Below are 17,180 nucleotides of genomic sequence, written 5' to 3'. Positions count from 1 at the left end.
TCCCTTAGCCTGATCCTCCTCCAGCGATATGCACAAGAGCCTCGGCTCTCCATGGACTCTCCCTCCTCATTGGCTAAGATAGCAGCGGGAGCCATAAGGGGGCGGGGCTGAGCCACGGCTCTGTATGTGAATGGACATGCAGCGCTCCAGTTTGGGAGCAAGCCTGCTTGGGTGCCTCCATTGCAAGCTGCTTGCTCTGGGGGCACTTGGCAGGAGGGAGGGACCAGGAGAGCCGGCAGGGGACCCAAGAATAGGAGGATCGGGGATTCTCTGTGCAAAAACACTGCACAGAGCAGGTAAGTATAACATGTATTTTTATAGTATACCATTGTAAGTAATCATCAGCACTGTAAATTGACTCTTCTTAAACCTTGCAAAAAATATGCTAGCTAGCAGGTGGAATGCTTTAGTTATAGTTGGCTCCAAGGCTATTTTGGAAAGGGCATTGTCCTTATGTAAAACTAGTTTAGAAGAGATGAAAAGTGGGACACATAATGAAGAAGAAAGATGTGAAAGCCTGTGAAATAATTTAAGGCCATCCACAATAGCTGAACAGTTTTCTAGCAGTGTTGGTTTTGTTGGTTAATTCGTGATATTGCATCTTATAGATGATATATGTTTTAGCACTCCTTTCGGAAATGAAACTCTGGCTAGAAACAGGCGATGAGTTACATTCTGTATAGCACACATTGATAAAATAGCAGACAACATTACATTAAAAAACTGAATAAAAGTTTCATATAGATAATAAATGTGTTACAATATACAATGCTGCCTTTTGAAAGTGGAAAGGCTCTTAGAAAAAATTCAGCGCTCTACCCAGATGTCAATAATAAACATTCCAACCAGAAACAGAAGACTAAATGAAAATATTGTAATGAAAAACATTTTAATGTGCCAAAATACTTGACATCAAACATCATATGAAGACCTGCATCAAATTTCAATTATGGAACACCAAGGTTGTCACTAGCGCCTACCAAATTTACTGATTATGCAAAGAATTGAAAGTTAATATGTATGAAGCATATGGGCCATCAAGCTTTTGTAAATACATTTGGATCTGACATCTTAACACTGCATATTTCTATTTACAGATATGTGTCTTGTGCATTAGGCTGTCCTTATGAAGGAAATATTGAAGCTCGAAAAGTGGCAGAAGTAAGAAACTTTTTTACTGTATTTTTTTTTTTCTTTTTGGTTTGCAACTACATTGCTAGTTCAGAGATTAACTGGATGATTTTTTTTAAGTTATTACATGTTGTTATAAAGTAAAAAAGAGAAAATAGTAATAACTTAAAGGGTTTGCAAAGTCAGAAGGTTTTTTCTTTTTTATCTTAATGCGTTCTATGTATTAAAGAGTTTGTTACCCTAAAAAAAAAAAAAAAAAAGTGCTATAAAGCACAGTGCTTGTGCTTGTGGACTGTAATTTGGCACCCCGTATCACCTAAAAAACCTGGCTCATCAAGCCAGTTTCTACCCTCCCCTCTGTAAACTGACTATGGCGTATCATGGCTACTGAGCCCTGACACCGTGGTCAGTGTACGTGCCTCTGTCATCTGCAGCCCTGCTTTCTGTCTCCTGCGTCCTCCTCCCCCCCCTCCCTGTCTGTCTGCTGTGTCAGTGCCCGCCCCCTCCCCTCTTGCTGCTCTCATATTTATTATAAAATAATCCCATCCACTCTGTAATATAAAACTAAGTGCTCCTGTGCCTATCTTATAGAAAAAAATATGCTAATCTGTACCTATATCAGAGTGGCTCCCAGCGATCATGTGACCGCTCGGCTCTCTCTCTCCTCTCTTCCCCTCCTCCCCAGCTGACATCAGTTGCAGTGCTCGGGCCAACCCACTGGAGCTGTCAGACAGGCAGAGAAGAGATCTGAGAGCTCAGCTGATCGCCGGGAGCCGCTCTGATATAGGCACAGATCGGCCTATTTTTTCTATAAGACAGGCACAGGAGCACTTAGTGTTATATTACAGAGTGGATTAGATTATTTTATAGTAGTGGCTTAGCAACCACTTTAAGATAAAAATCCTTCTGTGTGAAGCAGCCCCCCTCAGCCCCTCTAATACTTACCTGTGCCCCCTCTCTTTCCAGCGATGTCCACGAGTGCTTCAGCTGTCCTCCCTCTCCTGATTGGCTAAGACACATTAGCTGCACCATTGGCTTCCTCTGCTGTCAATTCAACTCATTAAGCCAAGCAGGAGAGATAGGGGGCGTGGCCAAATGGCAGCTCCATGTCTGAATGGATACACAAAGCTGCAATCGGCTCGGGTGCCCCCATAGCAAGCTGCTTGCTGTGGGGGCACTCGATAGGAGGGAGGGTGCCAGGAGCTCCAGCCAGGGACACGAGAAGAGGAGGATCTGGGCTGCCCTGTGCAAAACCAACTGCACAGAGCAAGTAAGTATAATATGTTTGCTATTTTAGTAGAAAAAAAAATGAGACTTTACAATCACTTTATTATCTATGTAGTCAACTTTGTTGTGTGGGTCTGCAGTTTCATGTTTCATTAAACTGCAAATATTTTAAATATTGCAGTTTTATGTTAGCCTGTATTTCATGAGAAAACAATACATTACTGTTTTCTTTGTTCAAATTGAGCTATTATTAAGGCTATACTATATATAATGTATTACTTAGGTATCGAAACGATTGTACAGCATGGGCTGCTATGAGATTTCACTTGGAGACACAATTGGAGTTGGAACACCTGGTAGCATTAAGAAAATGCTTGAAGCTGTGATAAAAGAGATTCCAGTTCATGCTCTGGCTGTCCACTGTCATGACACTTATGGTCAAGCTCTGGCTAATATTCTTACAGCATTGCAGGTAAAGCATTTCAAATCATAAGATCTGTCTTTACTGTCAATAAACCTGAATCAAAAGATGACAATATTGACACAGGTAGAATTTTCTAAGCCAGAACATAATGTAATACTAAAGGTAATTTTTCTTAATAAAATAATAAACCTGTTATACTCACTTGCTCTGTGCAATGGTATTGCACAGAGTGGCCCTGAACCTCCTCTTCTGGGGTCCCCCTCTGGCGATATTGGCTTCTCCTTTTCTTTGTGTGCCCCCATAGCTAGCTGCCTGCTCTGGGGACACAGAGTGCATACTCACTCCCAAGGGTGTGTGTCTATTGAGCCACACTCCGTGGACACACACAGCAGGGCTTAGCCCCGCCCTCCTCTTCCTCCCCACTGCATTTGATTGACAGCAGCAGGCTCCTGCTGTGGCCAGCGTCCTTGTGCAGAGGAAGAGAGGGGGGAAGAGATGCAGCCGTGCCTAGTGCCGGATCTCTTCTCCCCTCTCGTCCCCTTCACACAGGGAAGGGGGAGACAAAAACCTATAAATCATTTTTGGCTTTAGAACCACTTTAAAGAAAATTACACAAACATTTTTGACAGGAATGAAGTGAAGGCATACAGAGAATGCCTACACATACTTACAGCAGCTTAAAGGGTAACTCCACTTTCATGGGGAAAAAAGCAAAAAAGAATAATAATAATAATAATAATAATAAAGTGTATGCAACTGCTACACAAGTCATATTATAATTGAATATTAATAAAAAAAGACCTTTCCTTTTCAATCTGCAGCTCTGTAATTTTTCTGTAAAATACAATGCAATATGGCTACCTGGAGGTGTTCTGTACACAGAATGGGTACAAAACACCCCCAGATATGTAATTTCCTGCTTGTGTGATTGGCTCACCAATTTTCCCAGATACAAAGTCAGATTTCTGGCATCCCCCGGAATAAAAATGTCATTTTTGATGAGATACTCCCAATAGGAAATCACGTCTAAAGGGATGTAGACCCTGCAATTTTCCTCATCAGAGCCCAGAGTGCAGCAGCTGATCGATAATTATGAAAGCGCTCCCATTAGATTCACTTACCACATCAACACAGACAAACACAGAGGGATTTCTTCAGAATAACGAAAGGTAGGAATCTGCAACCAAGTTTGTGAAAATCCTTGTACATAAATCACCCAGAGGAGAATGTTTTTTTTTTCTGAACAAAAGTGGAGTTACACTTTAACCTCTTGCTTAGCCCAAAGGCTGTTGCATTACGACAGGCAAAGCTCTGAAACTTTCCAGTAGCAGATGAGCTTATTACCATGTCCCTTTTGCCCTCTCCTTATTCTCATTGGCCCATGTGAAAGATTATGAAGGAGTGAGAATCTAGGCCTAAAAATCCATATTTATTCACAAACACTGTGCTAACAATCGCAAAACATTCCTCATTTGTGAAATCCCTAAGATTAAGGTGTTAGTAAACCCAGGACCCTGCATTCACTATATCTGGTCTCACACAGTACACAGAACATGGAAATGCAATAATTTTAGTAAAATATAAACTGCTAAATACCTTTTCTCATCAGCAGTATATAGCAAACTTGTGACTTGTTTCAGTCTCTGCTTAAAGCTTGTTGGAGAAGTTTTCATTCTCTCCTGATCCTCTGTCTGGACATGTCTGAACAGTGCTGATTGGCCCTGTGCTGATCACATGCACGATCCCAAGTAGGGATGGCCTTGCAGTTCGCCCGGCGGTCGGTTCGCGGCAAATTTTGCTTGTTCGCTACCCGCCAATTTTGCGAACACATGGCGTTGTTCGCGGCGGCCATATTAGTTTACATTGGGGAGAACTTTGACCCATGACACAGCCGTCAGGTGGAACGGGGCAGCCAATTGAAACATTTCAGCACATGGACATGTCAACTACCTTATAAATAGACTAGAGCAGGCAGCCATTTCACATTCTTGATTTTTGTCAGCATAGGAAAAGGTCTGCTGTGTTCATCAGGGAGAGATTGCCAGACACAAATAGCTCTGTTAAGATCCACAAAAGTCCTTTTCAGGGCTGGTATTTCAGTATAGGTCTACTACAGTCTCTTTTCAGTTGATGGACAGGTATCCAATTTTTCGCTCCAGGGACAGATAGAGATCGGCAGTGACACAAATCGCTCTGTTAATGTCCACAAAAGTCATTTAAAGGGCTGCAATGTATTTGGTATAGGTGTGCAGTTTCTGTGCAGTTAAGGGACAGGTATCCAATCTGTGCTCCAGGGACAGATAGAGATCGGCAGTGACACAAATCGCTCTGTTAATGTCCACGAAAGTCATTTAAAGGGCTGCAATTTATTTGGTATAGGTGTGCAGTTTTTCAGTTTAGGGACAGGTATCCAGTGTGCTCCAGGGACAGAGATCAGCAGTAACACAAATCGCTCTGTTAATGTCCACAAAAGTAATTTAAAGGGCTGCAATTTATTTGGTATAGGTGTGCAGTGCACTATATAGGGGTGTAATCCACGGTATGATATACTTTGTAATATAGAAAGCATATTATAGTGGATTTGTATGGTGCACTGTGCAGCATTGAGACTGGTGTGGTGACTGAGCGTTGCTGCAGCAATACTACAAACAGTGACAAAAGCACTTTTAATGTATTATAACTGGTGTGATAGACCAGTGGCCCCCCAATACCACATATTAAAAGTGGGTTGTTATCTGAGTATACTTTTACAAGTGTATTTGTGTCCTGCAACAATATTGTCTCTTTTGCTGTGTTAACTCTGCTACACACAGTGCCAAACTCACTGGCCAATTTTTTGAACAACTGTTGTGATAGACCAGTGGCCCCCCAATACCACATATTAAAGTGGGGTGTTATTTAACAGTATACTTTTCTAAGAGTGTATTTTAGTCCTGCAAAAACTTGGCCTCTTTTGCTGTGTTAACTGTGCTACACACAGTGACAACAATTACCGGCCAATTATTTGTAGAACTGGTGTAATAAACCTGTGCCCCCCCCCCCTCAATACCACAGGTTGAAGCGGGGTGTTATCTGAGTATACTTTCCTAAGTGTATTTATGTCCTGCAACAATATTGCCTCTTTTGTGTGATATACCAGTGGCCCCCCAATACCACATATTAAAAGTGGGGTGTTATCTGAGTATACTTTTACAAGTGTATTTGTGTCCTGCAACAATATTGTCTCTTTTGCTGCGTTAACTCTGATACACACAGTGCCAAACTCCCTAGCCAATTTTTTGAACAACTGGTGTGATAGACCAGTGGCCCCCCAATACCATATATTGAAGTGGGTGTTATCTGAGTAAACTTTCATAAGTGTATTTGTGTCCTGCAACAATATTGCCTCTTTTGCTGTGTTAAGTCTGACACACAGTACCAAACTCACTGGCCAATTTTTTGAACAACTGGTGTGATAAACCAGTGGCCCCCCAATACCACATAGTGAAGTGGGGTGTTATCTGAGTATACTTTTACAAGTGTATTTGTATCCTGCAACAATATTGCCTCTTTTGCTGTGTTAACTCTGATACACACAGTGCCAAACTCCCTGGTCAATTTTTTAACAACTGGTGTGATAGACCAGTGGCCCCCCAATACCACATATTGAAGTGGGGCGTTATCTGAGTATACTTTTACAAGTGTAATTGTGTCCTGCAACAATATTGCCTCTTTTACTGCAGTAACTCTGATACACACAGTGCCAAACTCCCTGGCCAATTTTTTGAACAACTGGTGTGATAGACCAATGGCCCCCCAATACCACATATTGAAGTGGGGTGTTATCTGAGTATACTTTTATAAGTGTATTTGTGTCCTGCAACAATATTGCCTCTTTTGCTGCGTTAAGTCTGATACACACAGTGCCGAACTGACTGGCCAATTTTTTGAACAACTGGTGTGATAAACCAAGGGCCCGCAATACCACATATTGAAGTGGGGTGTTATTTAACAGTATACTTTTCTAAGATTGTATTTTAAAAATTTGCAAAAATGTGGCCTCTTTTTCTGTTTTAACTGTGCTACACACAGTGACAGCAGTTACTGGCCAATTATTTGTAGAACTGGTGTGATAAAACTGTGCCCCCCCCCCCAATACCACATGTTGAAGTGGGGTGTTATTTAACAGTATACTTTTCTAAGATTGTATTTTAGTCCTGCAAAAATGTGGCCTCTTTTGCTGTGTTAACTGTACTACACACAGTGACAGCAGTTACTGGCCAATTATTTGTAGAACTGGTGTGATAAAACTGTGGCCCCCCAATACCACATATTGAAGTGGGGTGTTATTTAACAGTATACTTTTCTAAGATTGTATTTTAGTCCTGCAAAAAGTTGGCCTCTTTTTCTGTGTTAACTGTGCTACACACAGTGACAACAGTTACTGGCCAATTATTTGTAGAACTGGTGTGATAAACCTGTAGCCCCCTAATACCACAGATTGAAGCGGGGTGTTATATACCTTTTTCCACATATACTGCGATTCTCTAGAGACTTTTGTTGCAGGGTAATTTAAAAACATGACAGGCAGAGGAAGAGGCAGACACTTACACAGGGGTGGTAGAGGTAGGGCAGGAGCAGTAGGCCGGAGCCAAAGTGTGAAGATTCAGAAGGTGCATTCGATTACGTTGAAGGATGCACCAGACTTGGTTGAGTGGCTTACTCAGCCTTCCTCTTCTGCACCCTCCTCATCCTCTCTATCTGCACCCTCTTCACTCTCTGCTGTGTGCATCCCCAAAGACACCACCAAAAACACCACCACCACCACATACCCTCCGCTTGAGTCACTGGAATTATTTTCTGATCCATCACAAGACATTTGCGATGCGCAGCCATTGTTGGCATCAGATCAGGAAGAGGAGGTAGCAACAGCCGCCACTCAGCAGTCTGACGACAGTACCCAGATCAGCCCAAGGAAGTTGGTCCCCGCTGTTGCTGCCTACTCCGAGATCATCTCAAATGTTAGTGGTGGTGAAGGTGACGTGGATGATGACGTGTCTATGGACGTCACGTGGGTGGCCACAAGAGAGGAAGAGGAAGGGAGTTCAGAGGGAGAGACGGACCAGCAGATAGGGAGGAGAAGCAGGCGGAACTTGCATTGCACAGGAGGGACAAAGCAGACTGCAAATGTATCAGGAGCGAGCCATCAACCCTGTACATTAACATCTGGCGCTCCCAGGATGTCGGCACATGGCTCCGCAGTCAACGCATAAGTCGCGGTAAGCCCAACACTCACCTAGGGAAGACCGCCTTAAGAAGGCACCTGAACTCCCATCACCGAGCCCAGTGGGAGCAACGCCGTCAGAACCCACAAAGCCACACTCCAGGCTCTCACCATCCAGCCTCTTCTCCTCTCTCCTCACAATTGTCCTCCACTCCACCTTCCATCATGCCGTCCTCACGTTGTTGTGGAAAAAGGCAGGCTTCCGTTGCCCAATTGTTGGAGCATAAAAAAATGATGACGCCGGATAACTCTCTTGCCCAACGTTTGCTGGCTTGTCGGAACCGATAGCCCGCCAACTACCGCCATATCAGACCCCCAGTACAAACAAAAAATGGCGGAAATGTTACCACAATCACAGAGGGCGGTCAGAATGCAGAACTTCCAGGCCTTGCTGCGGGAAATGCTGCATTCTGCCTTTGCGTGCGCTGGCAGAGGAATTTCCAGTCACAGAGAGACAGTTGTGGGTAACAATCCAACAGCACCTGCAAGAAGAGGGCGGTTTGAAGATGTCTTGGTCACTTCAGATATCAGATCCTTCTTTCAGTCAAAACCATCGACAGCTGTACCCCGGATCCAGCATCAGGGAACGCCTAGACCGACAGATTTCCGACTACATTGGGTTAACGGCCGATGTGGAAGCTCTGAGGAGTGATGAACCCCTGGACTACTGGGTTGGCAGGCTTGACCTCTGGCCAGAGCTTGCACAATTTGCAATGGAAATGTTGGCTTGCCCCCCACCCAGTGTCCTGTCCAAAAGGACGTTCAGCGCAGCAGGGGGGATCGTGACCGATAAGCGCATTCTCCTAGCTCATGACAGTGTAAACTACCTCACATTTATAAAAATGAATGAGGCATGGATCTTTGAGGAATTCGACACATGTGACCAGTAGACCATGTTTCATTAAAATTCCTCATGCCAGGCCACAAATATCCGGCAGACCGCCATCCACCCACAACAGTTCCTGGTCCTTGTCTTCGCTAAATACTGCGGCATAAAAGGCATTTCATGTCCATTGAATGCCAAATTTTTGTGGCCTTTCAGGGCTGGCAATTATTTTTTCTGTGAATGCCTAATGTACTTCCGGCCACAGAATACAACTTTCTTTGCTGTCAGATAAACGCATGTGGGCTATTTTTTGGGGCCTATACTGGCCGACACTTACTTCTGTATCCTGTGAATGCCTAATGTACCTCCAGCCACCAAATACTACGTTCTTAGCTGTCAGGTAAACCCATGTGGGCTAATTTTTGGGGCCTATACTGGCCGACACTTACTTCTGTATCCTGTGAATGCCCAATGTACCTCCAGCCACCAAATACTACATTCTTAGGTGTCAGGTAAACCCATGTGGGCTAATTATTGGGGCCTATACTGGCCGACACTTACTTATTTATCCTGTGAATGTCTAATGTACCTCCAGCCACCAAATACTATGTTCTTAGCTGTCAGGTAAACCCATGTGGGCTAATTTTTGGGGCCTATACTGGCCGACACTTACTTCTGCATCCTGTGAATGCCTAATGTACCTCCAGCCACCAAATACTATGTTCTTAGCTATCAGGTAAACCCATGTGGGCTAATTATTGGGGCCTATACCGGCCGAAACTTACTTCTTTATCCTGTGAATGCCTAATGTACCTCCAGCCACCAAATACTACATTCTTTGCCTTTAGGTAAACCCATGTGGGTTAATTTTTGGGGCCTATACAGGCCGACACTTACTTCTGTATCCTGTGAATGCCTAATGAACCTTCAGCCACAGAATACTACGTTCTTAGCTGTCAGGTAAACCCATGTGGACTAATTTTTGGGGCCTATACTGGCCGACACTTACTTCTTTATCCTGTGAATGCCTAATGTACAACCAGCCACCAAATACTACGTTCTTAGCTTTCAGGTAAACCCATGTGGGCTAATTTTTGGGGCCTATACTTGCTGACACTTACTTCTGTATCCTGTGAATGCCTAATGTACCTCCCTCCAGCCACCAAATACTATGTTCTTAGCTGTCAGGTAAACCCATGTGGGCTATTTTTTGGGGCCTTTCATGACCGACACTTACTTCAGTATCCTGTGAATGCCTAATGTACCTTCAGCCACAGAATACAATGTTCTTAGCTGTCAGGTAAACACATGTGGGCTATTTTTTGGGGCCTACACTGGCCGACACTTTGACATGTATTTACTGGCTGCTGTCAGTTCTTGCTGATTTATGGGAAAAAAAAAATGTTTTTTGCTGTAAAAAAAAAAAACATTTTTAGGGCAACTTTTCCAATTGCAATACTTCTGTTATGACATTGTCCATGTGCTGGGACTATTTGTGCACAGCTAGTAAGTCTTTTGTGGCTGCAAATATGACCTAAAGGTTTTTAAAGTTCGCCTCCCATTAAAGTCAATGGGGCCCGCCGCGAACTCGCGGTTCGCTGACTTTTGAGAAAATTTGCGGCTGACGTTCGCAAACCGCCCCGGCCGATGTTCGTCCATCACTAATCCCAAGGAAAAAAAAACTCTCTAGCAATATACACCAAGCTGAGCATGTGCAGCCTAACTCCTAATGCTCTGTTCTATCACGAGATGGGTTGGAGTAAGGCAGCCCTCAAATTTTCCACTCGCCTACTCGCATTTTGCGAGTGGAAAATTATGTCGGGCGAGCTACTGTCAGGGGAAGAGAGGAGAGAAAAGCTGGCCGAAGGATTGGATAATGTCAGCGGCGGATCATCCAGCTGTAACAGCTTTAATTGTAATTGGCGGGCGCTCGCCGGCATACACAGTCCCGTCTCTTAGCCCGGCTTCTTTGATAGACAGAACACCTGCCCAACCAGGACGTGTGACGTCTATCAAAGAAGCCGGGCTAGGAGGCGGGACTGTGTATGCCGGCGAGCGCCCGCCAATTACAATTAAAGCTGCTAAGCGGGATGATCCGCCGCTCCAACATTATCCGGCCAGCAGGACTGATGGAGGGGGTAAGCCGATCATCTCACCCAGAGCCGGTACAAGGGAGGGTGGGATGGATGGATGGATGCCTGCCCTGAGCGTCTATGTCATGGGAGGTGGAGGGGGCGCTGCCAGGAGTGTTTTTGTGACAGGAGAGAGCGGCATGTGCTCTCTCTCTGTCTTCTCGCTGGGCTTCACACTCCTGTCAGTATAGCAGACATCAGATCGGGACTTCTTCTCCCCTTAAAGAGTCAGAGTGGAGGTGGAGCGGAGGAGAAGACAATTCCTAAAGCTTTGCATGGACAGCTGGCGGGAGAGATGCGGCTGCAGAAGGGGAAGAAGATTGCGGCTCAGGAAGGACACTGAATGTCAGATCCGGACTATACAGAGTTTGTTATCCCCTCTCCTCCGAGTCAAAGTAAGCAATGTGGAAAGGGGGCGGGTAACAAACTCTGTATAGTCCCATCTGACATCCAGTGTCATTCCTGAGACACAATCTTCTTCCCCTTCTGCTTCTGCAGCCGCATCTCTTCCGCCAGCTGTCCGTGCAAAGCAATAGAAATAGGCTTCTCCTCCGCTCCTCCTCCACTCTGACATATGAAGAGGAGGAACACAGAGCGATGTGCCGCGCTGTATCTGAGGTCTGCATGCTGGAGGAAAGGGAGAACTACACTGGGGTACAAATCTTATCCTGTCACCTCCCAAATTCCCATCTCAGCACAATCCCCCCCTCCCTCCTAGCACAACCCCCCCCCATCTCAGCACAATCCCCCCCTCCTAGCACAACCCCCCCATCCCAGCACAATCCCCCCCTCCTAGCACAACCCCCCATCTCAGCACAATCCCCCCCTCCTAGCACAACCCCCCCATCCCAGCACAATCCCCCCCTCCTAGCACAACCCCCCCCATCTCAGCACAATCCCCCCCTCCTAGCACAACCCCCCCACCTCAGCACAATCCCCCCCTCCTAGCACAACCCCCCCACCATCTCAGCACAGTCCCTCCCCCTCCTAGCACAACCCCCCCATCTCAGCACAATCCCCCCCTCCTAGCACAACCCCCCATCTCAGCACAGCCCCCCCCTCCTAGCACAATCCCCCCATCTCAGCACAATCCCCCCATCTCAGCACAGTCCCCCCCCCCTCCTAGCACAACCCCCCCATCTCAGCACAGTCCCCCCCCTTTTAGCACAACCCCCCTCCCATATTGATCCCATCTAGAAGTAATCATCTTCTCCCCACCCCTCATGCTACAAATTCTCTTATTCCAACCCCCCCCCGGGACAATCCCCCACAAAGTATTTGTACTAGGAGGGGTGGGGAGAAGATGATTACTTCTAAGTGGGATCGATATGAGGGGGGTTGTGCTTTGGATGGGGAATTTGAGAGATATAAGATTTCTTCTAGCAGGGGAATTGGGGGGGAGGGTGCTAGGAGGAGTGATTCGTGCTGGGGGGGGGGGAGGATTTGTGCCAAGAGTGGGGAATTTGGGGATCGTCCTTATAGAGATTATTGGAATGGGGTGGGGGGATGGATTTGTGCCAGAACAGGAAGTCTTGAGGCTGTTAAAAAGGGGTATTTGGAGGGGGGGTTGTGCCAGTAGGAATAATGAGGGTTTTTTGTGCTAGGGGGAAATTTTTGATGGGGGGAGGATTTGACAAGTAGGATTTGTTCTAGGAGGTGAAATTTGGGGGGGGGGTACTAGGAGGGTGATTTGGGGGTTCCAGACCCTTGATGGGCACTGATTAGGCTGCATTGATGGGCACTGAAAACTTTGTTATTAATATTTATTTTTGTAACTTCTGCATTAATGCAAAAACATTTAACAGTGTAATTTTATGAGGGCGTGTTTTGGGGCGGAATTAGGGGCGGGGCAGGGTAGGAGTTGGGTGGGGCAACTGGTGGCGAGTAACCCTTAAGGCCTGGCTAGTAGCTCAGGACTTTAAATTTTGAGCCCTGGAGTAAGGTAAAGAAGAGGATCAGAGAGAAAGGATCACACAGCCGTTATACACAATACAGAGGATTAACCCCTTACCCCTTGGATTCCTCAGTGAGTATAACAAGCATGCTTTACTGCATATACAGACGGATTTTACTGTTGTGGGTTTAGTAACACTTTAATCAAGACAATTTACACACAGCGAGCCAAATTCTAGATCACCTCAGCCTTTTGCACTGCCATCAATCAATCATTTGATATTCTACAGGAAGACTCCCTGTGTAGAAGACAAAGGCCTTTCAAACGTATAGGCTGCATACTGTACACACCCATTCCCTGGCCAGACAGCGATCTGTGAGAGCAAATGTTTCTCCAAAACACTGCAATGGCCTCAACACCACTTTACAAAACACAATACAAAACCATTTATAAAAATCATAGCTCATCACCTTGGTGGATTGCCTCATTGGTCGATAGGGATGTTCAGGAAACCAGATGACGAGAGCAAACTTAAGCACTGTAGGGAAGTGCCATAGCTTAGCCTTGTCAGAATGGCTCTGCGTTCAACTGAAAGCAATAAAGGACATGAAAGCTGCTGGAGGTATGTGCAGGCACACCTGCACTTCATACCTGTCAAAATCTTTTTGTTTTCTAAAGTAACCAAATTTCTTAAAATACATTTTATCTAGGACACAATTGCATTAAACTGATTTTTTAACTCAAACTGCCATCTATAACGTATCTCAGACAAACTGTGTTTTTAACAAAATTGAATCCACGAATCCTCTAAAGCTCCCACCCGCAAATCTTAACCAAAATAACAAATGATATATGGGGAGGAGTCGCAGGTGTTGACAATATCATGTAGATCCAAAGCAATTAGAAACCCGGCTTGGACTCAACCCCACCTCATCTTCTAAATGTATTCTATAAACAAATTGAACACTTATGCTTGGGAGCACTCCAGTAATAACTTACAGCACTTGAATAAATGCTTTATTACTTGAACATTTAACAAAAAAAATATATATATATTTTTTATATGTTCAATATATGGTGTTCAATTTGTTTATAGAATACATTTAGAGCAATGGTCTCCAAAACTGCGACCTGGGGGCTGGATGCGGTCCTTTGCTTGCCTTAATGCTGCCCCTGGGACACTATTTCTCCCACTGATATGAGGCACTATTCCTCCACTGACACCAAAGATGGGACATTATTCTTCTCACTGACACCATCAATAGGGCATTATTCCATTTTCTACTCCCAGGGGCCACAGTTTAACCCCCATAAGGTCTGAAGATCAGTAAACCGGCCCTTTGTTTATAAAGTTCGGAGACCCCTGATTTGAAGGATGAGGTGGAGTTGAGTCCAGATCAGGTTTTTAATTGATTTGGTTCTACATAAAAAGCATTTCAACCATCATTGGTAATTTCAGGTAGAGAGGCTAGCTATTGTATTTTTTAGTGTCTCTACTAGATATAACATTTGTCCATGATATCAGCTTTACATACCTACGTCTTTAGTTCTGATTAGATTCTGCAATTTTTGCATGCATCTCCAAATTGACATTAGGCAAGCCGGCTCTGAGATTTGATATTATTTAAATAATGGTTAGGGGATCAATATCTCCATGAAAAGGGTGGCAATGTACAGTATTTGTGTGTGTCTATGGGAGGTAGGGATGGTAAATGGGTAAATACCCTTGGCGCAGCGATCTCGCTCCTTCTGCAGGACGTTCGGGAACGTCCAATCAGAAGGACAAGACTCCCACACGGCCGTATATGTACAGTGGCCGGGTGGGAGGTGGTTAATAAAAGGACACTTACCTGTCTCCAGGGATCCAGCGATGTACTCGCCGGAGCCAATTCTTAAATCGGCTTCGGGGCCAGGTGCAGGCATCTTAGGTAAGGTTTCCTACTGCGCATGTGCGAGCCGCTTTGTGAATGGTCCTACAGTCTTCTGAGACCTGTTATGTGTCTGAGAATGCTGCAAAGGGAAGAAGGGGTTTGGGGGAACTGCTGCTCAGATCTGACCGGAAGTGGGAGCGGGGATGTAAACAAGCGGAACTTCACCTTTTGGGTGAAGTTCCACTTTAATCAGAAAGATTTAGTCTAAAATACTCATTGCAGTTTAGGAAATACTGTAAGATTAATCATAGTCTACAGATAATTGCTTAAATCACTTAAGCACATCTCAAATATGGTTGGTTCACACTTTTACTTTTTACATAAAATGTGACAATAGCGGTGATCGATCTTATAGTGCTGTCACCAGTTGTGCGAGACCACAATCTAGATGCCAGCAGACTGTGAGAAATTGGCACTGAATTTAGTTAACTAGGCAATTAACCGATTACACATCAAACAGGTACCATCTTGTGTTTTATCAAAAGCACAAATAGTTCACAATATCTGCGATAACCATCAAGACTTTAAAAAATTGTCTGTAATATATACTCTGTCACAACAGACAGGTATATTTCAGAGATTTACAATATAGTTTTTCTCCAGCTCCAGCACAACCCTTCTGAGGACTGGTGACCAGAATTGGATGGAATACCCCCGATGTGGTCTGACCAAAGTTTTATAAAGTGTCAGGATTATATTTTTAACCCTGGAGTATATCCCCTTTTTTATGCATGCTATAATTCTGCTGGCTTTGGTAGCTGCAGCATGACATTGCATGCTATTGCCCAGTCTGTCATCTACTAGAACTCCCAGATCTTTCTCCATCCTAGATTCCCCCAGAGGTTCCCCCCCTAGTGAGTAGTTTGCATTTATGTTTTTAGCCCCCAAGTGCATTACCCTACATTTCTCCACATTAAACCTTATTTACCATGTAGTTGCCCACCCTATTATTTTGTTCAGGCCTTTCTGTAAAATTTCTTTATCCTGATGTAAAGTTATTACCCTGCATCATCCACAAAAACTGAGATTGAGCTATTTATTCCATCATCTATATCATTTATGAATAAATTAAACAGAATTGGTCCCAAGACAGAGCCTTGGGGTACCCCTCTTACCACTCCAGACCAGTAATTGTTATTTATCACCACGCCCCTGTAACCCGTTTTCTATCTAAGAACAAACAAAGAAGGTGCCAGCAAGGGGGGCTTAGGTAGCACTTAGGGGGTGCCAGCAAAGGGGGCTTATGTAGCATTTAGCTGGTACTTATATTGAAAAAGTAGGTGGTTGCCCCCTCCCTGAAATACTTTATAAAACTTTTTTTAACAAATATTTATCTACCAGATTATATTGCATCCTTCATGACGCAACAGTCATGAAGCTTTTGGCAGCTTCAAAGAAGGAACATGAGTCCCACGTCCCTCACTGATTCAAACACTCATTCCCATGCTAATTATGGGCAGTGATGTCATGGAAAATGCCTTAACAAGAGTCCCCTATGCCCTTGAAGCCTTGCCTGTAACAGCTACTTCCTCAGTTTTCAAACAATGTTGTATGTTTATTTTTGTATTTTTCTTACCTGCACACATACTGAACTGGCTTTGGGTCAGAGGGATCCCAAAAAACAGTTCTTAAAAAACAATTTCCACTTTCTTTCCCCCCAGGTTAGTGATAAATAAGCCCTCCCATTGTCAGCACCCTCTGCTGGCCACCTGAGGTGGTCAAGAGCCCACTCCTGTTAGGGTACTGATGTTTTGGGAGAGGACCCTTGTTCTTTGAGAGAATCATCCAAAGCACTGAGGAGCATGTGAGCTGGTATCAGCACAGCAGGGGGCTACACACTCACAGATCCTTTGCTATAGAGGAGCACCAGCTGTTTTTGCATAATTTGTTTAAGTTGAAAAAGAGAAAAATATAAAAGTGCTGAACATGCATTAACACACGTGTTCAGCACTCTCAGACTGTTTTTGCATTTTCAGGTACAAATTACAATAATTTGACAACCAGGTGAAATATGAGATTCATGTAAATGTGAGGATATATTTACCCTTTACATAGGGTGCATGTTACATTGAATATACTTTCCTACTGAAAGACAGATTTCACTGGGTGGATCTTGGGCAAATTTTATCTAATTTGGTTTGATACAAAATACATCAAATACTGTAAATGTTTTCAATCCTTAACCACTTCCATACCGAGTCATGTAAAATGACGTCGGCAAAGTGGTTGTCTAGATCCAGGCCGCCGTCATATGACGTCGGCCCGTTCTAGCTGCTACTGCGCGCCCCCGGCGGCGCGCAGCGGCGCGATCAGGGATGAGGCTCGGACATAGCCCATCACTGATCAAGGTAA

General features: G+C 44.5%; 1 protein-coding gene across 2 annotated transcripts in view; it reads left to right on the top strand.

Annotated features, from left to right (window-relative positions):
• Positions 1-17,180, top strand: part of HMGCLL1 (3-hydroxy-3-methylglutaryl-CoA lyase like 1) — a 129,311-nt gene that overhangs the window by 87,212 nt on the left and 24,919 nt on the right. For both annotated transcript variants that reach the window (XM_082252579.1, XM_082252580.1), the window contains 2 exons: positions 1,098-1,161; positions 2,642-2,830. In XM_082252579.1, the coding sequence (XP_082108705.1) occupies positions 1,098-1,161; positions 2,642-2,830 (253 nt within the window). The remainder of the gene's footprint in view (positions 1-1,097; positions 1,162-2,641; positions 2,831-17,180) is intronic.

This window comes from Pelophylax lessonae (assembly GCF_965119305.1).
Source record: "Pelophylax lessonae genome assembly, chromosome: 3".
In the NCBI taxonomy this organism is placed as follows: Eukaryota; Metazoa; Chordata; class Amphibia; order Anura; family Ranidae; genus Pelophylax; species Pelophylax lessonae.
This window is presented reverse-complemented; position numbering and strand designations above follow the sequence as displayed.